The 27,751-nt window shown below is 40.5% G+C and overlaps 1 protein-coding gene across 9 annotated transcripts in view; it reads left to right on the forward strand.

Annotated features, from left to right (window-relative positions):
* msi2b (musashi RNA-binding protein 2b) overlaps positions 1 to 27,751 on the forward strand; it is a 225,078-nt gene that overhangs the window by 10,686 nt on the left and 186,641 nt on the right. For all 9 annotated transcript variants that reach the window (XM_018701510.2, XM_018701503.2, XM_018701534.2 and 6 more), the window contains exon 5: positions 1,699 to 1,740. In XM_018701510.2, the coding sequence (XP_018557026.1) occupies positions 1,699 to 1,740 (42 nt within the window). The remainder of the gene's footprint in view (positions 1 to 1,698; positions 1,741 to 27,751) is intronic.

A 27,751-nucleotide genomic window follows, 5' to 3' on the forward strand; every position in this document is an offset into this window, starting at 1 on the left:
TGAGAGTCAAGCTTCAGTCCAGGATTCATTATATACATGTGAGATGTGATGGAGCATTACCATTATGATCATTGAAATATTAGCTGCTCTGTGTACTAATCCAAGAATGAGAATGAAAATATACGAATCCAAAAAGTATATTCTAACAGTAAATGGTGTAGAACGTACACATAATGAACCATAGAACAATTCTCACAACAAACAGTAGCACTATGTTCTGTTGCCTTCTCTGCAGTAACTTTACATCAGTCATTCTGCTGCCTGTGGTGATTTTTCAAATGCTGATTCACTGAGGGGGAATGACAGGAGACTGACAGGCACACAGAGAGCAGGTAGAAACAGACACAGACCATTAAAACTCTACAGGATTTGTGTAACGACATGTCCACTGACATTCTGTTGTTAAAATAATCGCAGTCTTTGTGGTTTGCAATTTGCATTAGTTCAAATCGTGGTTTTGGTTAAATTTCGATAAATCGTTCAGCCCTACAGGTCAAGATAGTTGTGTTTATGGAGAATACAATTCTGAACTGTTCCCATACAGAAAATAATGGACTCAGCAGAGGAATTGTCACTCCTCTTCACACCGTGGTGATGTCTGACCCTCCACATTACCTTCTTGTACTGTGCCATTGTGGTGACTGAGTTTGGTACACCAGATGGCCTTGGTCAAGACTGGAGGACTGAAAACAGAGACTGGACATTGTTGAGCAGCAGGAGCTTTCTTTCCTCTGTCGTCATTTTCTTTTTCTTGTGCTGTGAAAGACTTGTGTTTCCATGAGTTCAACAAGCAGGCTAAACACCACACTAATTAGCTCTTTGTCTGAATTTGTGGGGGGGGGAATCCCCCACCCATCACACTCACACACACACACACACACACACACACACACACACACACACACGGCCTAAGAAGAGATTAGATTTGATGTGGAATCGTTCTGTGATTGGGCAGAGGTAAATTAGTCAGAGATGTTATTACAGTGATTAACAAAATAGAGTGGGGAAATCACACACACACACACACACACACACACACACAGGGGCACGGTGATAACAGAAAATCGGTGCTAAACTGGAATAAAGAGCCGAAGCACAAATGTACCTCTTAGATAAAATACATAGAAAAAACAAGGTGTGCTGGTTCATACCAACGCTGCAGTATAATTATTATCTAATCCATTTATTTAACCAGTGTAAGGTGATGAGCCCACAGTTTGTTTGGCAGCCCTGTAGATGTTCCTCTTCTGTTGTATTTCTGGCAGAGAAGCTGCTCAAAGTGTTTTTTCTGCCCCCTGTGGTTGAAATGTGTGGATTCAAACAGGACCTCAGTAGTAAAAGATACCTGCTGTATGTCAGTGACTATCTGTAGTGTGTCAGTAGGAGGGAAATCTTACTGATTATTCATTGAAGTTATAATCTGAGAGATTTTTGTTCAGAAATACAACAAGTGCAACAGCTGGTGTCAAACACTGAGCTAGGAGGATTCAGGGCCTCACCATATACAGTACATGTAAGCATCATTTCCTAGAAATCCCCTCTGTTAACTTCTGCATTTTAAATTAGTGTGGGAATGGTGGACTGAAGAGGATTGTTAGAGAATACAGAAAGCAAATATCAGAGCTCCTCAGGACTATTGCTTTCCTCCTGCAGGTTCATCGTGGTTCATTCTTTGTGTCTTTGTTTTCCCTCCTGCAGATTGACCCTAAAGTTGCCTTTCCTAGACGTGCTCAGCCCAAGGTAAGAAGACTTTTCTCCTTCACCTATACACAAACGCAACACTATCTATCTATCTATCTATCTATCTATCTATCTATCTATCTATCTATCTTTCTCTCATATATAAAATAGACACACACAGAAGTTGCTGATTTTTTCCCTGAGCTGAAACGGGGGGACTGTAAAGATAAGACACAGTTTGATTACTGTAGATGTGTGTGTACTGCATGTGTGCATTCAGTAATTTGCTTGTTTTGTTTCCTCCCAGAGGATGCTGTGTGATTGATTGTTGAATGCTTTTTATCACACACAGAGAAAGCTGTCACTCTGGTGGTTGATGTGTTAGAGTGAACAGGTAGAACCGGGCTGTGCTCAGTTTAAGGTGCGATACCATGTTACTGTGGAACTGATGACTATGTTTCCTGTTTTCCTGTCTGTTATTTTTTCAGCTTGTTTAAGTCAAAGCTGGCAGTTTTGCTGGCAGCATTGTTAGTAACTGCTGTGACAGTGGAAGCTTGGAAACATTTTTATATTCAGTACAACATGCATATATGGCTCTACACCATTTGTCAGATCTCAACAAAGCTTTGATATTTCTCTCCTGTGTGAGCCATGTTCTGTGGTGAGAGAGGGAAGCATTTGCATTCATTATTTGAATAAACATGAAATTGACTCAAGGACAACCACAACAATAAAGGAGAGCTACAGACAGCTGGGTTGTGCAGTCAGCAGCTATGAAGGAGCTGAGAGCTGCAGAGCAGTTTACAGTGGAGGATGGCTGAAGGTTAAACAGGACCTGCAGTTGTCTCCTGGACCTGATACTTAAGGGCAAACTCATTAGTGCAGAAAACAAGTCAGTCTTGCTCCAGCAGCAGGACTGAAGGCAGTGAGAGGATATGTACTGTTTCTGATCAGCCTGTGTGAGGGCTGCCTCAGGTGGACTCTGACTGCTGTGTTCTGTGCTTCATGTTCACTTTACTGCTCCTGTTGAATTTCCAAGTCAAGACATTTAGAGTACCTCACACACACCTTGGAGCTGTGTGTGTGCAGTTTTCTGGTTGTGTGTACCTGTCTGTATGAAGCTTTCTTTCAGGGATACAGGATCATGCTGTATTAACATCACTGTTATTTATCATGGCATCATATCCATTGTTGGGAACTGAGTGGTTTGTCAGCATTTGAAACTGACAGAACTATCACCACTCAACAGTACTGAACCACTTCACACAGACAGAGGAGTTTCTTCAGTGCTTGGCTCAGGTCCACCCCAACTGCAGTTCTAAAGATTGTTTTGCTTTACCATTGGATCACAGTACATCCACCTGTGTTTCCACAGGACAGTGGTTATCCTTCACATGAGCACAAGATGTTTTTACTTTTGATTCTTTGTTACATGAAAAGTGTAAGTTAGCAGGTTGGAGTTGGGTGGGTCTGGGATGGGGGAGTTGAATTGTGGTTCTGTCCTTCTGAATCACAATACAAGATTGTGGTCTTTTGTATCATGGTCTTGGTTTCAGTTTCACAATCATTGCACCCTTACTCCCTAGACAACACATTGTCGAGAGCCTCTGAAGTTATGTTGCATCAGCTTAGTAGGCTGTACTGATACAGCTGGTGTAGGCTACAGCTGCTAATGTGCACAGAAAAATATTGGATATTTCATAAATGTTTTATATTTTTTCTTTTGGTCAAATGCTGTGGTAGACTGGTGACCTGTCTAGGGTGTCCCCTGCCTCTCGCCCAGTGTCAGCATGGGTTTTCAGACATTTGAAGCTGCCAGTTTGTCCAATAGGGCTGTGTGATATAATGATGACGAAATAAAAACGTCTGTCGTTTCATGTTATGCTGTATTGTTAATATTGTGGTGTTGCAAAATCAGAGTTTCTGTGTTGATGTGGATGTGTGCACTGTTTATTTACACTGCAGCAGCAGGTCGCGGTGTCCCATCTTCTTTATCAATACTGCACTCATTCCAAAGATTTTTGTCCCTATCAATTGTTTACACCCCAAAACATGATCCAGGTTCTAAAATAACAGAGTTCTTTCTTTTTACATTCATATGTTATGCAAAAGTTTGTTTTTACCTCAGCTGTTTCATTCGTAGAGTGTTTGGTCTTGTGACTCTGCTCGGCTCTTAATATTTATCATGACTCCAACATGTCTAAGCAGACATCCCTTCAGGAGTTCAGTCATGCTAAATACTTTAAATAAATTACATTTATTGGATCATAACATTTTTGTTTTATTGTTGTTAAATGGCTGTTGTTGCTATTTAAAACACATGTATGTCCTGCAGTTGTTCTATATGGCTGGAGGTCTTGATATTAACGGACAAATTGTCAGAAAATGTCTATGAATACCAGCATGGAGAGTGAAGGTGAGACAGAACCGGACAGCTCCAAACAGAAGGACCAGCCCAGACAAATAGAGGAGCTTGTTCCTAAACAACAGACTACCTCTGTGTAACATGGACAATATGTATATTGTTATTGGGATATGAGATGGCTTAACATCGCAATATGACATTTTTTTGCTATCACACAGCCCTGTTGTCCAATATGCAGATTTGTCTCTTTTTCCTGTAGCACGTTGAATATCTTTGGGTGCTTAAAAACATAGAAACATGATATCTGTATAAAAATATGTTGATCAACTGCAGTGACCAAAATGCAAAAATGCAGTGACAAAAATTCAAAAACACTTCCTGGGTCCAGCTTCTCAAATGTGAGGTTTTAATACTTTTTTGTCATATATGACAGTAATGGAATATTTTTGGTGTTTTGACAGCTGGTCGAATAAAACAAGCAGTTTGAAGAGATTACCTTGATGTGTGTACATTTATAATGGCTATTTCATAGGCAGGATGATGAAATGGTTAGTTATGCGTTTGTGTGTGTTGTGACATAATAACAGAGGATTCCCAGCCCCTGTCTCATGTTGAATCAGGACTGTGTTGTGGACCCAGGCCAGGACTGTGGCCTGCTGTATGTGGCCTCAGGCCCCAGATGAATGAGGACATGGAGTCAGACTGTTCTCTACAGCAGTAGCCTCAAGTTGTTTTGCTTTCTGTTAAGCCAATTGCCCAATCATAGTGTTATATGCAAATGGTGGGCTATCTTCAGCTCCAGTCCTGCAGTATTATGTCGCTGGCTGTGGTGCAGGAGCTGAATTGTAAAACAGGCAACTTTCCATCAGCTATTTCCTGATTTCTCTGCACATCTGTACATCATATATGCCATGTATACATGCTAATAGGCAGTGCCTGCTGAGGAGAGTGAACAGTGAACAGGATAAATGATAGTGACTGATTTCTATGTTGTTCATTCTTTTTTAAACTCAATATTTTCATGTCAGGAATGTGATTTATTTTACATTTGCGTCCAGGAGATATTATTGAGTTTATATAGTGACTTTGCCGTTGCTGTTCTAGAAACAGTATTTTCTTACATGATCCAAGTGATATCCATCCCTAGTCAAGGATGATGATGGCTGCGCATGAAGGACTTTGAATATAATGTAGGAAGTTAACAGTCTTTATCAGGCTGTTTATGGATGGGTTGTTCAGTAGCTGTCATGCTGTCAGATTAACACTAACTGCCACACTGTAACTCAGTACTTTCACACTAACTTCACCACTTACTCAGCAGCTTACTCAGCAGCTTGATTATTGGCCATCTTGCCATCTTGCAACTGATCCATATTAAATACCATATCTTAACCAGTGTCATTATGAAATTAATTAATACTAGCTACATTTGGGTTTTAATGGCACCGTGTTCCCTGGCCTGGTGTTAATCATAGAAATGATTCTACACAGTGAGGTGTACAGATTTGAGATTTGGGAAAAAGAGAGCACTGGTATCAGACCAGTGTCAGTACCTTCACAACACTCAGCAGTAAAGACTGAAAATTTCTCTACAAACAGATGTAATGTGAAACATTTAAGTTTTTTTCTTAACCTTTCTAAACTCTTTAATTTTCCTGACCATTCTATCATGACAGTGGTTAATAACAAAGGGCTTACACCTACTAAGAGGAGGTAGAAATATTAACTTTATGCAGACTGTTTAGCAGTTTCAAGAAGCAGGAGAATTTGTGACTTTTCCATCCCACATGTGATTGATCACTCTGCTCAGACATCCCTTATCAAAATGTAGAAATACAAATACAAATATACTGAAGATACGTCCATCCTGTCAGAGTGGGACAGTCTGACTTAACAATATCTATCTCTAATAAAAGACTGATATCACATCCACCAACCCTAAACACTGTGTTGTAAGCTCAGAATGCTGTGGACCTGTAAGACCAGGATCCACTCAAAACTCCTGATTGCTCATCACTGAGATTCATTGCTACTGTTTCACAGAAAAACTTCACAGAAAAACTGACATGTGCATTGTTTTTGGGAGCTGTCTTACCCAGAACAACGTCTTTATTTAAGAGGATCATCAGTAAGTGTGTAAGTGGTTCTTAGTGTCATCCGACAAATTAGACGATGATTGTAGAGGTATTTCTCTCGTGGTAAAAGTCGACTCTAAGGATGCAACTAATGTCACTGTGAAAACAGACATCCACAATGACTGGAACTACTTTGAACAACCTGCTGCAACCATAAAAAAACATTTAGAAAATCCCACACCCATCTCAGTTGCACACCCACACTGTAAAAGCATTTAAAGACTGTGTGTCACACTTATAGTTGTCTTATCCTCTATCCGTGTTTGACTTTAAGTAGTTATCTTGCAACTATACCAGACTCAAATCTTACTGAAATTGAATACGCCAGATGAACAGATGTGTTTAAATTTACAGTGAGCCCTTGAAAATCAGACATGGAGCAGTGATGATCTGCCATTATATAATTGTTCTACTGGTGATTGAGACAGAAGAGTGTAGGTTTCTGTTCAAAAAAATAAATAAATACAAATATGATGTTTCAAGTGCCATCTGGCTACAGGGAACAGATGAAAATTAGCCTTCCAGTTTTTGTTAAACTCGCTCATTTACATTTCTCTGTTGATCAGTTTGTATTGTAACAACCTAAGAAATGAGATAAAATGAAAGGCCAAAAATGAATCCCAATACAGAGAGAGCAGAGTTTGCTGTTTTGCTTGTTTCTGTTGTTTTAAACTGCAAGTGCAGATTAATGTAGTTTTGATAACTCTCATCTGTACTGTTAATTGTTAAGGTTTTTAAGGGACTTTGGTCATTGATACAGCAGCAGTAATGTAAAAATAGGAAATAAAATAAGATCAAAATAAAAATCACTACTAAATCAACTAACAGTGTAAAATATTTCCATACACATGACTGTATATCCCTTTGACTTTACTACTGACTAGACTGGTTCCTGTTTTGCTCCTTGGACCACGTGAAGACTGTTTCAAGGAGGCCTAGTGCAAGTGGTCGTCCTCAGTGTGCTGTTAAGCGTTCCATAGACATGTCCTGCTTCACTGCTTCACTGATCCCAGTACTGCTGCAGGGTCACAGTGCTTTCCAGTGTTCATGCAGCACCTAGCAGGGCAGCACAAGAGCCAGTGGAAGGGGGCGCTTCAGTCAGCCCACAAGTACCCTCTCACTGAGTGACATTAATGAGTAACAGTTGAACAAATGTGCTCTAACAAAGGCAGAGCCCCCTTCTTCTCATGTGGAAGCCTCTGCTTCTGGTGCCTTTTTCTTTCTGCATGGGAGAAGATGTAGTCTGTGCCCCGGTGCTAGTTTCGCCCACACACATCCTCATCTGCTGCTTCAAACAGAGTGAGCAGACAGGCCAGTATAAACCCCTCTTTGATGAGTGGGATATAGGGGCCAGGAGGCTGCAAGTATGGATCATTTGACAGGAAGCTGGTGGTTTCTTATTAGCACTGGGAAGGGAATCTATAGATGAAGTGTATAATTCACAGGCTTTTGATAGTATGGAGGACTGGTATAAAATCCATGTTTAACAGTGATTTTGATCATTGTAACCAGGGCTTGACATTAAAATCCACCCACCTGCTAAATGCAGGTGGAATTCAGCAGTGGTGGGTAGCACAGTCACTCAGCCACTTTGGTGGGTAGCATATTCCTCATAGGTCTATATATACTGTAAATGACAACAAAACGCGATGGACTCTGCTGAGCTGAAATGAAATGAGTGCACATAAATTAGATAAATAACATAAATAAAATATTTAGTTTTCTTATTTTTATATACATTTTTTTTCTTTGGTTTCTGGCTGCCCTTCCAAGACAGTGGTAGGGGAAACACTGGTTACTAAATAACATACTGCTTTTGTCTTTGTCTTAATTGGTTGCATGATTTCATACTAAAGTAGATTTACTTTATCAGAGCTCAGTATTTAATTATCAATACTATAGTCATATACATTTACGGAGTCTTGATTTGGGTCTTTACAGTGGTCATTGACGTTTAAAAGGGTTATACATTTATTTCTTCAAATAAATTAAACACCATAGTTCACAGTGACCTCAGACACCAGTATCCATCTTTACCTGAACCTGAACCAAAGAGCTTTACTCTGATCTAACAGATGGAGCTCTGGATGGGAACCACCCTGACCACCTCCTGCTGACTCTGCTGCTCTTAATTCATGAAGTGCCTCATTCATTAAAACACAACAGTACCTCTGAATGTGATTCAGCCAGTCAAAGCAGTTTAGTTGTAGATGAATATCATTCTTAGGCAACAGTGTTGGGAAGATAGGATGATATGTCGGTTCTCAGAGACAGGCTACAATTTGCCAAAATAAAAGCCTTTATTTTTCTGTCTCATCAGCATTAAAAGATCAATGCAAAAAAAAAAAAACCTCTAAAAGTCTATCTCTGCATTGTCCATTAAATAACTCACCTACAGCTCATCTCAGGAGACGTCTCATGGACTCCTGGTCTCTGTTAAGACTTTGTAATCTAGAGGTGTACTGCAGTTTTGGAAGATATGACATGTAGGAGCTCACAAGGCATCATGTGACTTGCTGAGCCAGTTTCAGAATGGAGTCACTCCAATGGAGTCATAAGGCATCTCATAGGACAGGACAGAAAAACATGGAAAATACAGGATGCAGATACAGATGACTGAGTTGTGATCATCTGATGCAATGAAAAAGGATTTTGTTTTATGGGATAATAATAAAGACAAGAAGCAGCGCAAACAAGTACTCTAGCTAACTGGCATGGAGAGGTGTTTGTGTAGGAATGACGACACCATAGAGCTGTCAATTTTTCAAAAAATCCAGATGTCTGGATTTCCCCTTTGCTAGAAAAAAGGCTACCAGAAATAATGGTGGAAAACAAGTACCTGAGAAACTGTGTGTGTTTGATCCTAAAACTCTTTACTACAGTTACTGAATCTCTCCATAACCACTCCACCTTTCATCACACACTTCTTTTTCTGTACTGTCTCTTTCTCTGACTCTTTGTCTGCAGAAACCCTTACTGCTGCACTCTGGCTCTTGCATTCTTGGCTGCCACTCAGAGCTGTGATGTCTGATTGGTCCTGAACAGCACATGTGATAGACAGCCTCTGTCTGTCAACTATCCCCGCCATCCCCTCTCTCTCTCTCTCTCTCTCTCTCTCTTTCTCTTTCCCTGTCTGTCTCTATGTCTCTCTCTCTCATATATGCAGACTCACTTTCTCTCTGGCTGGCTGTCTAGTTTGCTGCAGCTTTTCCTGCTGCATGATAAATCTGATGCTAAATTTAGAGGCAGTTTTTCTCGAGCAGTGAGGGATTACTGGCAGAGCAAGAGGGAGAATGACAAGGGGGGAGAGAGAGAGAGAGAAGCAGCGGTAGGCTCGCTCACTCTGCCAGGCCCACTAAGAGCTCTCAGGCCATTTTTGCACTGTGTCTGTGTCTCATTTAGATCAGCAATCTGCTGGCCAACAAACAGCAGCCCGTACACCGGCTGAAGGACATGTCAGTGTGAACAAATAGAGGAGCTGCTGTAGGTCCTTATATCTCAGGTTTGAAAGGCAGAGCTACTGACTGAGCTTTCTGTATATGGATTAGTGCTGCCACTAAAGATTGTGTGTGTTATTGATTAATCTGTCTCATAAAACTGATGATAGTGATATCTAATGTTCTGTCATTGGTTATTTGACAGGTCCAGATCCCCCTGGCATGAGCAAAGACCAAACATCCAAAAAATATTCACTTAAAACAGACAAAAGCAGAAAATCCACACACTGAAAAATGATTAAAAGCTCAACAAGAATATGTTCAGCTTTACCTTTCAGCCTACATACAGACCTATGATTGAGATAAGAGATAAGAGACTTAATTGTCATTGTGGTTAAACAATGAAATTAGTTTGGTAACTCACAGAGACCAGCAGCAATAAAAAGAAAGCACATCAATATAAGTATAAAAGAATACATAATAGTGTGATGTAACAGGTATGTCTCAGTCAAAAAACAGTGCAACATGTATATTGTGCAAATTAGGCACTAGTATTGCACAAACTGAGTTGACTGAATTGCTGGTGTAGCTCCAGAGGACGATCTGCAGACACTTCTCAGGGCTGAAGAAACCCACTAATCTTTTCCTCTGAAACTTTATCAAGAAAAACTCAACATCTCGAATCTGTCTCAGATCTGTACTCTTACAAAAACCTCAAGTCTTGTAAAGTCACAAACAAGCTTTTTTCTGGAACTTTCAACCAATTGCCACTACACAGTCTCTATCTGTGGGAGAAGTTTGCTGAATTGTAATGGGGATGAATCTGTTAGCCTGAAGGTTATAGAATCCAAAATACCTCTAGGATATCAGGCTAAAATAATCCTGTTTATTCTCACTATTTGAAAGCAGGTTGAGGATTGGTTTGTTAATCTTGTGTGAGCAGAGAGTTGAAACCATGATCAGCATTCATTTGACTGTAGACTCATGGACATAGGTCTCATTTCATGTGTGTTCCTACTTTCTTCCCACTGTTATTTTGTTCCACAAATTCCCATTTTGATATCCTATAACTACCTATAAACATAGATAATTAAATTGCGATAATTACATTTACAGATCATAACAATTTCTCAGTAACCCGTATATTTGAAGATAAAATCAATCAATCAATTATATCAGCATTCTTTAATCTCTAAGACAATGAGCCATTTCTGTATATTTAGTAACTTTAGCTTTGAACCAAAAAAGTCCAAACTCCTATCAAAGCATCAACTGTCTGATCAGGATAACTCAGTTGTCCATGTATAAAGAACAGGGCAGCCACCGATTTAAGAAGTGCTGCAGTACAGTACCATTATACACAGCTGTCCACTTTGTTTACCTTGAGTAAATAAAGTGCAAATGACACCAGGCTTCTACCAAGTAACCACACACCTCTACATGCATGAGACTGGTCGGTTACAACACAGTATTCTGCCTGTTTATGTGGTAGATGTCAGATAACCAGGACTCATTTCCAGCTTTCTTTTTAGCAAAAGAACATTGAGCAGCAGTTTTTGTTCCATGCTTTATTCTTGAAATGCATTACAGTGTCGTCAGTTCAATGGTATGATGTACCTGTACCATCCAGAACAGAGCTGGAGGCCAGTATTGGCTGTTATTAGTTTTAGCTCAGTGTATATGAAAGCCATAACAAGAACCTGATGCACTGAAAATCCTGACTAGGTCTGTGGTTATTTTTTTTTTGTAGTGATTTAGAAGTGTGTCTCCATTATATAGTTTTTATTATTATTATTTTTCATGTAAACTATACTATCTGCCATTCAGATTTCATCATAATGTGTTATTTGCTGAGTTGTAGAATATACAGTAAATGCATAAAAAGTATTTTTTCATTTCACTTCATTGTGTCCCCACCACTTTTGAAATTGAGCCCGCAGCCTTTTGTTGCTCTTCCTTTTGAACAGATTAGGATCCAGACAGGCATAAAGGCAGATCTGAAAAATCCTCTGATTACATTCTCCAGTCTTAATCATTCTGCCTGGTTTAACTCCAGGGTGCCTCCTAGAGGAGCTGTGATCTAGGTCTAAAGATTCACATTTACTTCTAATGTTTCGGGTCAGACTTCCTTGAACAGACTGCTGATCCAGAGAACTGAACAATACTGTGAGTGATCTAAGCCCAGCTGTACAGTGGGAGCACTGGGAGGACAGTGAGCCCTGCAGAGATACTGTTGTCTCAGCTGCCCACCAGTCTGCTCTGAATGCACCCACCAGGCTGTTTGTTTTGCTTTCAGTGCTGTACAGCATGTATTCACATTCATACACTTTATACACTACAACCACTTGTTTTTCATTTGAGCTTACCTAATCCTCAAGCTCGCTTCTAATTCTTCTGCAGTACTTTTACCAACTGTTATTAATCCAGAAATGTTGTTCCATCGAGGTCTTAAATCCTTAGGATTTCTGTTGGTATCAGAATCAACAGCAAGAACCAGTCAGTTCTTTCTTCCTGGTCCTCTGTGACATTGTATATGGTATGGTATAGCTTTATAATCGAATCAAGCTTCGTATACTTAATTTTTAGATTTCAAATGGATCTCACGGTCCTTATTAGGTAAAGGAGTTGTCTCAGTTGTCATTTGTGATTGAGGATTTTAAACTGAAATTTCATTAAAATTAATTAACGAATAATGTAAAAAACAATATTTACCCATAAAATGACATCATTCTACCATATCAAAACGTATCAAAATTACTGACAAATTTAATCATTATTTTACAGATATTATAATAAACCCTAAAATATTAAATAATTTAAAACATGGTTAATTTAAATGTATTATGAACTGCATAATTACATTTAAGCATTGCTCAAAAATGATACAGTTACACCAATAATGTTATATATTTATTATATGAATTAACAGTTCAGAGCAGTGTTCGGACAACCACTTCACTGACCAAACACACGTGACGAGATGAGAGTTGATATGATGTTGTGACAGGGCTATCCCCAAAAGATGAAACGCTGTCGCTTCAGTGTCATACTATAATTCAGCACCATCATAATCATTTAAGAGAACTACATATATGAACTCAGTTGATCCCAGAAGATGATGTGATATCAGGATGTATCACACTCAGCTCAGCTGACACTGATTGATTGATTAGGCTCACAGGTCATACTCTCTCTTCACTGTAATCAATCAGAGCCACGCATTACAGCAAAGAGGGGAAAAAAACACCTGAGGTTGTTGTCAGGAAATATCAGAGACAATCAGTCCCAATCAGCTGCAGCTGTGTGAGGAATGATTAATGATACATGCTGGAACACTTCAGCAGTAGCAGTGCTGCTGAAGTCAGACTGCAGTCAGATAGTCTCCCAGTGGACACACGTTTCATGTAAAGGTTCAGAAGTTTGTCCTGCTTTTACTCTGTGTTATAGGATACATTTCCTCCTGGTTTATTTTACCACGGCACAGGCCTGCTGCTCTGAAACATCCTGTGGCTGAATTGTCAATGGCTCACTCAGCAAGAACACAGTAGCTGACCAACACTGAACAGTTTATGAGTTTGAAATAAAATAATTACTCAATATGAACTTTGCAAGTCATTTTAATGTTCAATTTCTGACATTTCTGAGCAGTTTTTGTAGTGTGGTGGGAGCACTGTCCTGCTGGGGGAGTGCTGTTGCCATAGGGGTGTGTGTGTTTGGTCTACAACAATGTTTAGGTGGGTGGTACATGTTAAAGTAATGTCCATGAATGAAAGACCCAAGGTTTCCCAGCAGAACACTGGATTGTAAAGAGATGAGACGAGACAAGGTGTTATTCACTTCACCTGTCAGTGGTTTCATTTTGGGGCTGATCACTGTATGCTTACATAATCTGAATTGTGAATAAATTATGTAAACACTCTTTTTAAAAAATGTTCCATTCCAAGTGCATGTTGGCTCATCCAGGAAAATGAATCGCCTCACAGTTACAGTTATCATTAAGTCCTCTAATGTAATCCTAATTACAGACTTATTAGGGTACAGATTTTAATTTAGTAAAACACATTTTAATAGTCTATTGTTTTTATTGGCCACATTCAGTGCTGCCCTGAACAAAGTCAGAGATCAGCATTATCAGCAGTATCACCATGTGTCTGGTGCATCACTTGTTCTCATTTGACAGTTGAGATGCTGTGTGTCATGAGTAGCTGAAATGATGCTGGAGGCAGTGAGGTTGTCCTGTTTGGTGGAAGAGAAGTGAGGTGACATATTAGCTGTGTGTTTGCTGTCTGCTCAGGTTTGTGTCAGAATCATGTTGAAGAGTTGTAATTAAGATTTTGTTTAGAAGGTGCAGGTAACATTTCTCTTAACCCCGCTTGTTTTCAGTCATGGATATTTATATTTAAGTTGATGGGAAGTGTGTGCAGTGTCTTCCCTACCATTGCTCTGGGACCCCTCACACCTCCAAGAAACCAGAGACCAAAGATATTTATGTTTTTTACTTAATTTATCGGCTCTCGTTTCTCAAATTTTGTTGTATTTACTGTCCTGTTTCTCTCTCTCTTTCTTACATCAATCTCTCTCCTTTGCTTTCTGTTTCAGGCTTTATGTCCAATATGTCAATAGGTCTGACACCTCAGGCTCACACTGTCTCATCTTGACAAAACAATTTTTGACAAAACAAATTTTAATCTTAAATCAAGTTTTTTCTGGAGGTTGAAGGTCATGGTCTTCATTCAGCAAATGGAGCTGAGTCAAGTGACATCACATGACCTGAGTATAGGACTTTGGTCACATGATAACAGGTGTTCATATATGAGGGGAGATCTGTCTTCTGTTATTATGTGACTGAGTTTCCTTCATTTTGGAAACAGCTAGTAAGTGTACTTGGAGTTAGGAGTATTTGTGAAACTACTTTTTCCAGTGTCAGGAATGGAAAGCTTCTACTGCAGCAGTGATTTGACAGAACAGGACACAAGCAGATAATACAGCCAGTTCCATTCTAATGATCATGTCCTGTGTGTTTACTGTTCCATCAGCTGTGAAGCTCCTAACGTGACTGTGTTCGATGCCGCCCTGTCTTTCCTTGCTTCACACTGTTGGCATTAGTCTTACACAGAGCTGGAGTGCACACAGTTGTAATAATTTGTTGTATATCACTGGGATTCTATGCTCTATAATCTTACTCCACACACACCAGGTTGTAATTGTGTGCTCCCCCTCCCCACTGTAACCCATTCGATTGCCATGCTTTTCCTGCCAATAACAAACACTGCTGAGTGTAATTACTTTGTGGTGAAGATGAATTGTGCAATTACCACCTGCATGCAACAAGCACTTAAGATGGCTTTAAGTAAAAGCAGCTGAGGGGCTCTTTGGACAGTCTCTGATGGGGATTTACACAATCTGATTGGTCTGCTTGGGATTTTTTGCTGTGCCTGAGGACTGCAGTGTTATTGTTTGCTGCTGTCTCTTAGTGGACAGACCTGCATAAACGCTGATCTGTAAATGGACTTTGATCTCACATCAACATAATACTTTTCCCTGCTTCCCTAATCTTTACATCCTGCTGATTGTTGGTTTGAGTGCAAGAGCCGCAGCTCATAATAACAGCCAGATATTAAAGTAGTTAGAGATTATTACCTTCTTGTATGTGTTTCTTAAACTATGGGTCTGGAACCATCACAGGCTGCAATATAATATCCTGAATGACATCCTACAATATTTCTTTACTTGTTTTTCCTTTTCTCTTGGTTCCTATTGTGTCTCTCCTCAAACATCTGCTTACGCTTCTCACATTTTTGTTACTGAGACATTTTTTCAGTTTTTCGCCTTTGCATGCATTACATGCCCCTCAATTTTGTATTTATTAATTTTATTCATTTATTTGATATGGATATCACAATGACATTGTACAAACCAAATGCACTGCTTGAGTGTTTTAGCACAAGTGCTAATTCTCAACACTTGTTCATAGGAGGCTTTTAAGAAAGTAAGAAAGTACGTGTTAGTAAAAAAATCATCCTGTAGAAATAATCTGTTTAAAAATGAACTTAACATAGACAATTTCATTCTCACAAGTTAATATTCTCGTGTGAACACCTCTGTCCAGACTCCCACTTTTTGAGGCTCCTGTTAAAGATGTTCATATCAGTCTCCAGTTTCAGTTCATTGGGAAGAGAGTTCCACAGTCTCGCTCCTTTAAAAGAGAAGCTGGACTGTCCAGCAGAAGTCTTATACATTGGAACTATACAGTCCCCACTGGTAGAGCCTCAAGTGATCGGTCTGTTAGAGTTTTGACATCTGGTAACCAGAGCAGAGAACAGTGATGACATAGTTATTTAAGCATAATTTCCCTTTTACCTGATGACATTTCTCTACGACCTGACTGTGAAGTGAGTGATATTGGTGCGTTGTAAGTGTGACTCACTGTCTGGCAACCCACAGACAAATATTATTCATTCATTCATTAATCTATTCCACTTATCCATAAGGGTCAAAGGGGGTCTGGAGCCTATCCCAGCTGCCATTGGACGAGAGGTGGGGTACACCCTGTACAGATGGCAAGTCCACTGCCCGCCCAACATATATAGACAAACAACCAATCACATTCGCAATTTAGAGTCGCCAATTAATCTGCACGTCTTTGGACTGTGGGAGGAAGCTGGAGAACCTGGAGAGAAGCCACACAGACACAGAGAGAACATACAAACTCTGCACAGAAAGGGGTGAGGCGACAGTGTTAACATTATGTCATGTCAAAACAGACATATAAAGACAAATATCTTTCATAAGATTGTGCCAGCACGCCTAAAAACAACAAGGAGTGGCTGCACTGTGTTTTGGGAAGAGAGTTGAATAATGGGAATTTTAGAGCAGGTCTTCTCCAAGTCTGCACCAATGATTTGGGCCAAACTGCAAATCGATATGAACCCAACCATGTGTCACTTATTATGGTCTGTACTGATACGTTTTCCGGTGTTCCAGTGTTTGCTCACATATTGCACATGTATTCCAGACAGCAAGATTACACAGAGCCATTTGTGTGTGTGTGTGTGTTTACAAGAAACATAATGTAAGATGTTAAGTTTACAAAGAAAAGGAAATTAGAAATGGAACAGAAATTTCACTTAGGAAGTGGAGACAGAAATATGCATCAATTCATTACTAATTGTATTACATTAATAATTAATTATTAATGCAATACTTGTCTGGCAGCTCCTTTCTAGCAAAGCCATTGTACTGTCTTGTTGAATATGTGCAGTTTTAGTTAGATAATATGGTGGTTTGCTGCATGTAGGTTTGAGTTTTCCATTAGTAACAAGTCAGGATTACAGGTTTCTCCTGTGCATATCATTTAATATTTTTCTGTTGTAGTTAAAGCAAACCTGATCACCATCAAGTAGCATGAACAGTTGATGTTAGTTTAAATATATAAAGATTGTATTGTTTGAGATGATTTACTGGTATTTTATTTAATGTTTTTTCCCTTAATGATAATGTGGATATTATGATGGATTATTACACAGTTCATAGCTTGTCTTCCTGTGACACTCTTGATAAGAATGATGTAGACTAAGTAGCTGCCCAGAGGTCAGGGTTCACTGCACTGAGCTTTAACTGTTGTAGTATGGCCAACAATATCTACTTTAATTGTCTCTGATTGTTCTTCAGTGGTTTACACTTGAATGGCTTTGGTTGTCCTCCCAGTTTTATGTCCTCTGAAAGCCTGGCAAGGGCAAGCATGGTCTTTTTTTTAAAAATCCATCTCGAGGGCTCTATAATCAGCCTGAGTTAGAGGAGGCTGGACGACAGCGTGAGGATCTGCAGCGTTTTACCTCTGCTACCACTGCTCGCTCGCTCTCTCTCTCTCTCTGTCTCCATGAAAGACAACAAAAGCAATTAAAGTCATAAGCCTCAAGAGGAGGGGATGGAAAATGACTGTTGACAACAATAGGTTTTACCCACAGCACTGGAGCTTGTAGGAGTAAATGTCAAGTCCCCACGGTGGGTTGAGGTTATGGCTCTGGGTTGCTATGGCACTGCCTCTCAGCCTCTGGCTCTGTCCTCAGTGTTTCACTGTCCATCTCTGTCTGTCTTTGTGTTACTCAGGAAACATTTACCTGCAGATAATGAGAAATTTTACTCTTCTTGACTCACATGGGTGTAATTGAAAACATGTCCAGGAACTGTCCTAACCACTCCACTATTAGTACAGAGCAAGCAGCTGCTTTGCATATTTTTTCAATTACAATGTCAGCATCAAATATCAGATTTTTAAGTGTGCTTTACCTGTCTCCCTGGTGGGGGAACATGTGCCCACTTATCACAATTTACTAGCCAAAAATTAGGATTCTGATTGGTGTCTAATAAGTTTCTCTCATACAGCTGTTGATTTATGTGGGTGACTCTGCCTTTAGGTCCTGGAGAGTTTGCATAGGCAGCTTCTGTATTACAGCAGTGTAATCTGGTTTGGCCTTTCTAAGGGATCTGATAGAAAGGTAGAGCTGCCCCTCTGTGCTACCCTGTCTGCGTGACTGAATTATATTTTCTGTTAACTCAGTGAGGGAATTTTGTTAATTTATGCATTTGACAAGTTGTAAATACATTGGTACTGAACAATATCAGTAAAATGTTCAGAGAAAACATTTGTTTTTGTCACCGCTCTGTGTTCAGGTTAGTGAAAAATCCTGGTCTGGTTTGATACAGAAAAAGTTCATCGTGACCTTAGACACAACCTGTTCATTAATATTTAACCAAAACCACCATCTCTCCCTGACCTCAACCAAAGAGCTTTGGTTACCAAAATCACAGATGAGTTTCTGATGTAACAGTGTGCAGTGAGTGCCCACACTCCACCTCCTGGCAACTGTGCTGCTGTTAATAAATGTCGTGTTTCATTCATTCTGACTCTGAACATAATCCAGTCAGTGACGTTTCCACTAAAAGTTAAAAGTATCAGTTTCAAACACAGACACATAGACCAGTCACCATCTCTCCACACAAGCCCCACACAGCTGTCTGAATCCACTGGAACATAAACACAATCACTCACACATGCACACCCCGGTGTGTTTGGAACAGTGTCTTCCTGTCCTGTAGTTGTCTCTCAGAGAGCTGGTTAGAGAGGGATGCTGCTGTGCTCTACAGCATGTGTGTTTGTTTTACTGCGCAGCACAGCACTGTGCCTATTGTTTCTACAGCTGATACGGGTGGGTGGGTACCTTGGTGGGGAGGCAGAGCTATCGACATGCCCTCCTCCTCACTCTGAGGGCACATCTGGGGGCCTTTTGGGGGCCTTGATTCTGGATGCTGTACTTCAACTTAAAGGAGCTATGATCAGTACTTTTTGAATGACAGTATAACACGTGAGAAGGTGAAAACAACATGACTGTGTGAAAGGGGTAACTCACATTAATGAATCCGCAGCTACTCTCTACTTTATGCAGCGTTGTAGTGAGTTTCAGCTCACAGTTTGTCTGTCCAGCTGGCAACTTTACTGGCTCAGTCGCACTGCTGACCTAGAGTTGTTTTTAGCCACAACAGGCAGCTGCTTTCAGTGAAAAAGCAGTGGAAAGCCACTGTCCACTACCTGCTCAGGAGCAAACAGCAGACTGACAGTAAGAGATCAGCTGATGAACATAGTGGAGCATTTAGCAGCTAAAGAGCCAGAGATTTTCCTCAGGTGGAGGTGGAGACCAAAACAGAGCAAAAAGAGAGGAAGTACTACTCCACATGAATCATGTTGCTCTGTAGTGTCTGGATGTAGAAATAAGAAACTGTTTGATAACAAGCTCACACAAGTATAACGTCTGAACAGATTAGTTTTGATATGAATGTGTCCTGGAGCTCCCTGTAAAATACTGTCTTTACAAAGGTTTGAATGAACCTGCATAGATGAATAATTAGTGTGCTTAGTAGTAGCAATTACTACTGCGTCGGCTCTAGAGCTGCTCAGCAGAGGACTGTGTTGTAATTTTAATCAAGTTAAACATCACAGTAGAATGTAATTATCTCTTTTTTGCAATAAGAAGTTATTTTATTGAATGTCTGACAAAAACCCAGCTGACAGTGTTCTCTCTCATGAAAAAATAGTATAACATGAATTTTCTTGAGTGTTTGTGAGACAACAGGCTTGTCATTTTCTGAATTTAGTTCAGTAATGGCTGTGGTATAAATGATAATCATGCGATTTCTCCCAGCTTCAGTACACTCCAGAAAAGTCTCCTGTGTTCAGCTTGTAATCATGAAAGTAAAAACCTCTTTATATCACACACAGAGTGGATTACAGTTTAATCAGTACCTCACTCATGAGCACATGTACACAGTTACCTGTGACAGAGGATCTCAATACCATGTGACAGATCATAAACAGTCCTCTCACTCTGTAAGCCTGAAATGATGGAAAAGAATGGAAGTGAGTAGGAGGAGAGAACTGTGACAGTGAAGGAGGAAGGAGAACATTTTATGGGCATTAAAGGGAGGAATGATGATGCTCCACATTTCCATCCCTTCCTCTTGTCCATAATGCACAGCAGTGAGCAAGGAGCCTGTGTTTAAGCTCGGCTCACTGATTTCCTCAGGACTCTGCAGCTCTGAAGTTTGCCAAAATCTGGGACACAAACTCCAAACACACTGACCCTGTCAGTAACAGAGGGTTTTCTACTGCACTTATTCTGTCATGAAAACCAGGCATTTTATGAGGACCATTATCATTTAAGTCTGCTTTACTGGTAGCACTGTTTCAGCATCAACCCTGTGTCAAATGTCACGACAAACTGTGCTGCTGACTCTGTACATAGTGACTGAAAGAAGGTTTTCCCACTTGTGTGCCTTATGAATGAATTTAAGACTTTATAATAGAAATTTTCATTATTAATGACCATTTTGCAACTATGGATAAACAGCCCATACAGGGAAAATAACAGCTTGTCAACAAAACAAAACTGAAATGCTGAAAAGCTGAAAATAAGTAGCAGTTTAGCTAGCAGTCAGATCATGTGGAACACACAGCTAATTGTTTAATCTTTTCCTGTTCTCCATCTTCTTTGCGGTTTGTTTGTTCTTGGGAAACACCTTTTGCCCTTGACTTTTCTTCCTTACAATACAGCTGGGTCTTCAGTTCTGGTTCAGTCTTATCAACTCCTTTCTCTGCTCACAGTCCTGTGGTTTTGGAAGTACAATAAAATACGCTTAATGCTTTTCTTTCTTTCTGTGTGTGTGTGTGTGTGTGTGTGTGTGTTTATGGCAGTATTTGAGCAGGCATGCCCACAGTGTGCTCTGTGATCAGACTGACTTTATCTCCCATCATGTGCAGCTTAGACAAACAGCTCAGCCTCCCACAGCTCTTAAACCAACACACTGCAGCCTTGTAGGAGCAATCAGGAAAAGCCCCTGGTTCCCCGGCTCCATCTAGCTGCCAATAACACTGAGCTGCTGCTCAACACATCCACAAATCACTTGGCTTCAGTGTCTGGCATGCCTCATGTCGGTTTGAGCTCTCGCCCTGAAAACGAGTTCAGGCTGCTGTCATGAGTAGTACTGTCTTCTGGTGGGGAAGGCAGTTTTTGCATATGTACAGCGTGCTGTGCTGTTCCATGAGCAACCAGAATACACCTGTGAGGTGGATATTCTGTTCCCAAGCCATGTCCTCCAACTCCCTGTGGGGTTTGTATAGTTCTGTTGGTACATTGAGAGTCTGCCCCAGGGTCTTGCAGTGTCTATTTTATTTGAAATGTATTAACCTTCATTTATTCAGAAGAATCCTGTTGAAATAGAAATCTTATTTTCAAGGGAGACTATGCAGGCATGTAGCCTTTAAACCTCCCCAGGAAGATGTGCACAAGGAGCAGAAGTTCTACTCTTCGCTCTTCACTCTCTCTGTGATGGACCTCACCATCCTGTGAAGGAAACTCATTTTGGCTACTTATTGTTTCAAACAGAACCCAAAGTTCATGACCATAAATTATGGCTGGAGTCTCATGTCCAGTAGGACATTGATGGGGGTATTGGGGCAGCATTACTGCTGATGTACCTATTGAGCTTGTATTCAGTCTTACCCTCACAGAAGCCTGTAATACTTAAACTCAAGTTCAGGAATCCAAACATGTCCCTTGTAGTCTACAGGTGTCTTTATGTTTATCCTGTGGGGAGATGGGTGTTGGGACCATCCTGTCCATGTGTTGGGTCTCTATTCTCAGTAGGAACACACTCTCTGTCGCTTTTGGGCTCCACCAGGATTGTGCCATGTCACTGATTGTGTTGATGATGGGTACAATCGGGGGTTGGACTATCTGGTATTGTGGCATCATAATTGTATTTCTGCTTTGTGCATGATGTATGAGTCTGTGACCTCCAGAGTGTACTGGAGCTGATGGCAGCGGGATGTGAAGTGAAGGCCATGACACTCTGCTGGACAACAGTTACTCTGGAGCTAGGAGTATCTTGTTTTTCATGTGTGACACTTGAAAGTGATTCATCAAAAAGTTGTGTAAATGTTCTTGGTTGCTGTCTTGTAGTAGGGGCATTCTGGTAAAAGTGCTCTTTATCTACAAAGCAATAGCAATAACAACAACAAAAAGCTGAAAAATCACAAAATTAGATGTTGCAGGGTCTAAAAATATAATTCACCATCAGCCACGATCTGCCTGAAATCGAAAAATCTCCTGCTTCCAAACGGTTGAATTCCATCACTGTTACTGTGAGCTGTTATTTGCTGTGTGGATCTCACTTTTGTCTGTGTCATTCAGAAACATATATATTGTGTGCTGTCTGTGTTTTGCTGAGAGGTAACAACCTCCTCCTCTTACCTTCCTGATGCTCCCTGTCTCTTCCTCCTCTGATAACAGCTCTGTCAGAGCGTTGCTGAGACAAGCTTTCCCACCTCCTCTCTCCCCCCATCAGTCACCTGACTGAGGTGGAGCTGAGAACAACCTTCTGTGTTCCCCTGCGACTAATGGAGATCTGTTTCACCTCAGTGTGATACACTGTAAAAAATGTGGATAAACATTTTAAACTCAGTTTTGTTATAATTAAATTTGGTTTTACAGATACAAAATATCATAGTACATCAACATAGTAAATCCTAATAAACTAAATGGTTTAAAAAAATAGTGAATTCTAACATATTAACTGCATAATTACATTTAAACACTGATTTAATATGATGTGATTATGACATATCACAGTCAGCCCAATGCCTTACACTGTTTCTACAGTGTGTTAGTCTACATTTACTGTTTTGTTTTGTTTTTTTTTATATATTTTATTTTTGGGGCTTTTAGTCTTTATTTGATAGTGACAGTAGAGAGAGACAAGAAATGGGGAGAGAGAGTAGGGGAGTGACACACAGCAAAGGTCTACCTGGCTCAGGAGTCAAGCCGGGGACCGGCCGCTTGGAGCACAGAGGCCCATGTGGTACGCGCCCTAACCATTTGGCTATGGGACGCCCCCAGTTTACATTTACTGTTGTGAAGAATGTATATTTGGCACCATGAGTGAAATTAGGTCCATCCCTAGAGGTTACTATTTTGTATGTATCAAGTTATCATGGTTTTTAGTTTACAAAAAATCCCATATAATAAATTTACAGTACTTCTTTAGGCGATGAGCCAGTATTTCCCCTACCTTGGCAGGGTGCCTTGCCTTGCCAACAGGACCCCCTGCCCTCCCAAGAACAGCAAAGAAATTAAAAAAAACTTTTATGTTTGCATTTCTCTCCCTGCTTTTTGTTTCACGAGTGTATCTGCATATGCGTCCGCACACAGGAGCGGGAGAGCTGCAAACGAGACGGGTTGACAACTCGCCGTTAAGAGTAAGAAAAGCTACGACAAGTGTTGTAAGTCTCTGTAAATCATAGATGGACAGACGCTGACCCCAAACATCCAAAAGTCAGACCAAATTATCAGCCTTTTATTACGCACGCTATCTGCCAACGCTAGCAGAAAGGCTAGCCTTAGTCCTTTCCTCTGGTATCCCTATATAACTAGGTAACTATTACCTCTGGCATCCTTTTTTTTGATTTTGCCTGTAGGCTTGTTGTCGTGTCAATAGGAAGGGTGGAGTATGGTTGCATGCTCTGGAAATAAAAAACCAATGTGGATAAAGGACAGTCTCTTGTCCAAAGCATTCATGATGATGCAGTTGGTTCAACACATCAAAAATGACTAAAATAGTTGTGAAAAGAAAGAGAAATGGGGGGATGTTGTTTAGACCCTCCCTGTTTTTACACCTGGCCAAACATTGCAGAGTGCATGTGATACTTTGTCTGTTTTGGAAAGTTTCAAAAGTTGCTACACACTGCCCCCCCCCCCCAACCCCCCCCCCCCCACACACACACACACACACACACACTTTCCACTGCTGGTAATGAGATTTCAGATGCTGTTAGATGATCTGACAAGCACTTCATTTGAAACACACTGAGGCCTTAAGTCACCTTTTAGACCAGCCAGAGGAGAAATGGCCTCTGCTGATCCCTCTCTTCTGTTTGTATTCCTCAGTGTGAGTCATTAGTCCTGAAAACTTGAGAAATGGTGCGCTGTCATCTGTTGCAGCACTATTATCATTAAACACAAATGCATTCAGATTGCCTCTGTCTGCTCCTATTGCTTTGGCTCATAATAAATAGATGGGCATCCCTGTTTTTTCTCCACCCTCCGTTAGTCATGATACCTATCATCCCAGCAGTGTATTAAGACTTTCCCTCTGTGTTTACCAGGGATTTTCTGCTTTCGCTCTGCCCGTTTCACTGTCAGGATTTAGGGGTAAAACAGGGTGCAGGCGGTCTGCTGACAGGAGGCAAGGAGCAGTGTGGGTGACAGGCTCATGACTTATTCAGTAAGTCTTCCTTCTGTATTTAAATATTTTGTCAGAGCGTTACCTTTGCTTTGGAAGGATGCTGAGAGTTAAAACATGTGCACTGGAGTGAATCTATCAACAGCAGGCATTTAACTCACACCAATCAATGTTAGTGTTATTCTCTGTCCAATTACAGCACTCATGACTTTGTTCTTCCTTCAGTTTGATTCTCCTCTCCACTCTCTGTGTCTGCGTCAAACACATTTCATTGACAGATTTCGTCAGCAGCCTCCATCTGCTCTGTAGATTGAATCCATTTGTACTGAGCGACAGAGGAAGCCAACAGTCAGCTATTATTCAGGAAATAATTGAGCTTGGACCTTTTTCTATTGCTCTGTATGTCTGAAAATGAATGAATGTTTCTGTTCCCCAGTCCCTCGGCGGATCCACCACTTTTATCTCTGCCAAGAGAAAGGCTTCATGCTGAATTAGTTTGATTCAAAGTCTCAAAGTTGTTATTCAAGGAATGAGGAAACACTGTAGTACTTCAGTTAGTACACTCCCAGTCTGATCATGAGACTGAATTGCTGCTTCATTTGTTCAGCCTGAGGTCATGTTCATGTGAGCTTATTTGTTTAGGATTGGGTGTTATTTCCCTCAAACCAGTCATTACTGTTAGAGTCGTTAGAGTTTGTCACTGGCCCCTTCACACATGTACAGTGTGCAGCCATTCCTCTTAACATCAGCATGTTCTCTGCCAAGTCTGATCCAAGGTGGGAATGTTCACAGAGGGAACCCTGCAGAAATGGAGGTTCTTCAGTACAGTCTGTCTCATTCTCAGCAAATAAAGGTGAATCATCAACGGTGCCCAGGAACTCCAAGATGAATGTCAGACAGGATATCTGTGCAGACCTGCCCCCCAGCTCAGACCAGTGTAGGTGCATTCACACTCAAAGAAAAAGGGAAGCTTATGCCCATATGCAGCTCAGACCATCTCCTAATGTGGCCTGAGTGATCGGATCCCAGATACATCCTCAGTGCATCCTGGGTGTATTCACATCTGTACTCAGAGCTGTGCACTATTGATCAGATCACAGAAGGTGTGTGTTCAGGCCAGCTCTGAACAGGGCTTCTGTTTGTGTAAATCATTTCAGTGATTTGTGCAGAAATCTTGATTTTCTCTGTTGTTATGCTGGCATGTATTTGTATTCTACCTCTTACCAGTAATCTCTACCAGGTGTTATGAGTCTGCAGTGAGAACCTGAGCTAATGACCTGGATTTGTTTCCCAGATGAAGTTCATCAGTAATGTCCAGTGAGGTGCAGGGAGTGTGTAGCTGCAGTGGAGCTCCACTCAGCTCTCTGCCAGCTCATGGAAAATGAATGCTGGGGGGTTATTCACATTCAGTCTTTAAATACATTGTAACCAGTCAATAAATCCTCTGGATGCCTGTACTCTGCACCCAGCAAACAAGCTGCTCTGATTGAATGTTTTGACACATCTTAGGCTGAATGCTTTTCGCTCTCCTCCTCCTCTGTCTGCACCTGCTCTCTTGTTTCCAACATATTCTCCTGTCACTGAAACTCACTCACTGGGTTTGATTTTAGGATTGTGCCATCTCTCAGGATCACATCAGGTCCTGTAGATTGACTGGACTGTTATGATGCTGTCATTATAACTGGGAACATGATTCTACCTCTTCTCCATAAAACTGTCACTGGTACTTTATATGAGGTGCATATCTATAAGCATTAAATCACTCATGCTGGAGATGTCTTTTGTCAAAGAAATGTGTGATTTCTGTGATTTTAGACCTGTTGATGCGTGATCCTAAAAATCCATGAATCAGTGTTTTTAAAAAAAGACAAAAGAAATTTGAATTTGAACCTGGGTGAATAAAAACAAGCAGGACACTTTGGTGGTGCAAGCTCCCCAAAAAGCAGAAGTTTTATCACATTTGCTACACATGTAGGTACATCTGAGATATTACCTTATCAGTGTCAGCACATATATCATCTGATAAGTAACAAATAACGTCAGTACAGACATGCCAAAGATATATTTGTGGTTGTTAAGCTGTTGGTTTGTCCAGACTAAAATATCTCCACAATTACTGGATGGATTGGCATTCAGTTTTGTACAGGCATCCATGTTTCTCAGGGGGTAAATCCTACTGATCCTACTTAGTGAATCCACAACTTTATCTTTTGGACCACCATGGGGCTGACATTTGTGGTTATTGGATGGAATGCCAGTTTACCTCAGGATGAACTAAACTTTGATGACACCTCCACTTTCCCTCTAGCTCCGTCATCAGAGATTTTAATTCCTTTGGTGCCTTGGTTTATGACCAAATACCTGCAAAACGAGTGACATTCCCCTCTGCTTCAGCTCGATTTTGTGTTTGGTGCTATCTAACAGATGTTAGCATTATAATCTGTCAAAAATGGTAAACATTGTACCTGTTAATTATCACCATGTTTAGCTGTCAAAAAGTGGCAGCTTAAGAAAGCAGGAAGAGGAATGATGAATAAAAAATAATCATGGCAGGGCTCCAGACTGCAATCAATTAGTTGCATTTTGCAACCATTTTTTGAGACAGTGTGACTTCTACGAGTAGGAGCACCAGTACGACTTCCAAAAATGACTCCAGCCCTGTAGGTTCAGGTCCAGTGTTTCCTAAACTTCCTATTTTATTTGTGGCGGCCCAAATCATTAATGTTCGTGCTGCTTCTCTGAACGCTCTGCCCAGGAGTGAGGCTGCATCCTCAGTGTGTGCGCCGCACATACACACACACACACACACACACACACATTCACACATGGAGCAGAAGTGAACTGGGTAAATTTTGGCAACTCGAGTTAATGACGACTTCACCTGTTACTCTAAGTGCATTAAAAATAACAGATACTGGCTTTACCTTTTCTTTATCAAACCACCTGTTCAACAAGCCTTTAGAAAAGCCAACAGTTGTTTTCAACAGTCTCCCGACATGTTTAACACAACCACAGCATGCTGATAAGCTAAGGGCGAATTGTTGCTAAGAAACCAAAATGAAAGCTGTCTGTAGGTAATCTGACTGGTTAGTTTGCCACTAATCTTAACATTTGGCAAATTCCTGTAAACTTTACTTGATAAGACAAACCAGCCTTTTGACATAGATTTCTGTTCAGTGAGATATTGAGTTTACAGTGATTTTACTGTTGCTGCTCTAGAAACATTATTTAGTTGTATTTAAAATATGACCCGACTCCTGTTCTGAATTTATTCATTTGAAAAAATTAAAAATTAAAAAACCCAGTTATTTAATAATGAAAAAGAACCAGTAACAGTCTGA

Source organism: Lates calcarifer, linkage group LG21, assembly GCF_001640805.2.
Source record: "Lates calcarifer isolate ASB-BC8 linkage group LG21, TLL_Latcal_v3, whole genome shotgun sequence".
Lineage (NCBI taxonomy): Eukaryota > Metazoa > Chordata > Actinopteri > Centropomidae > Lates > Lates calcarifer.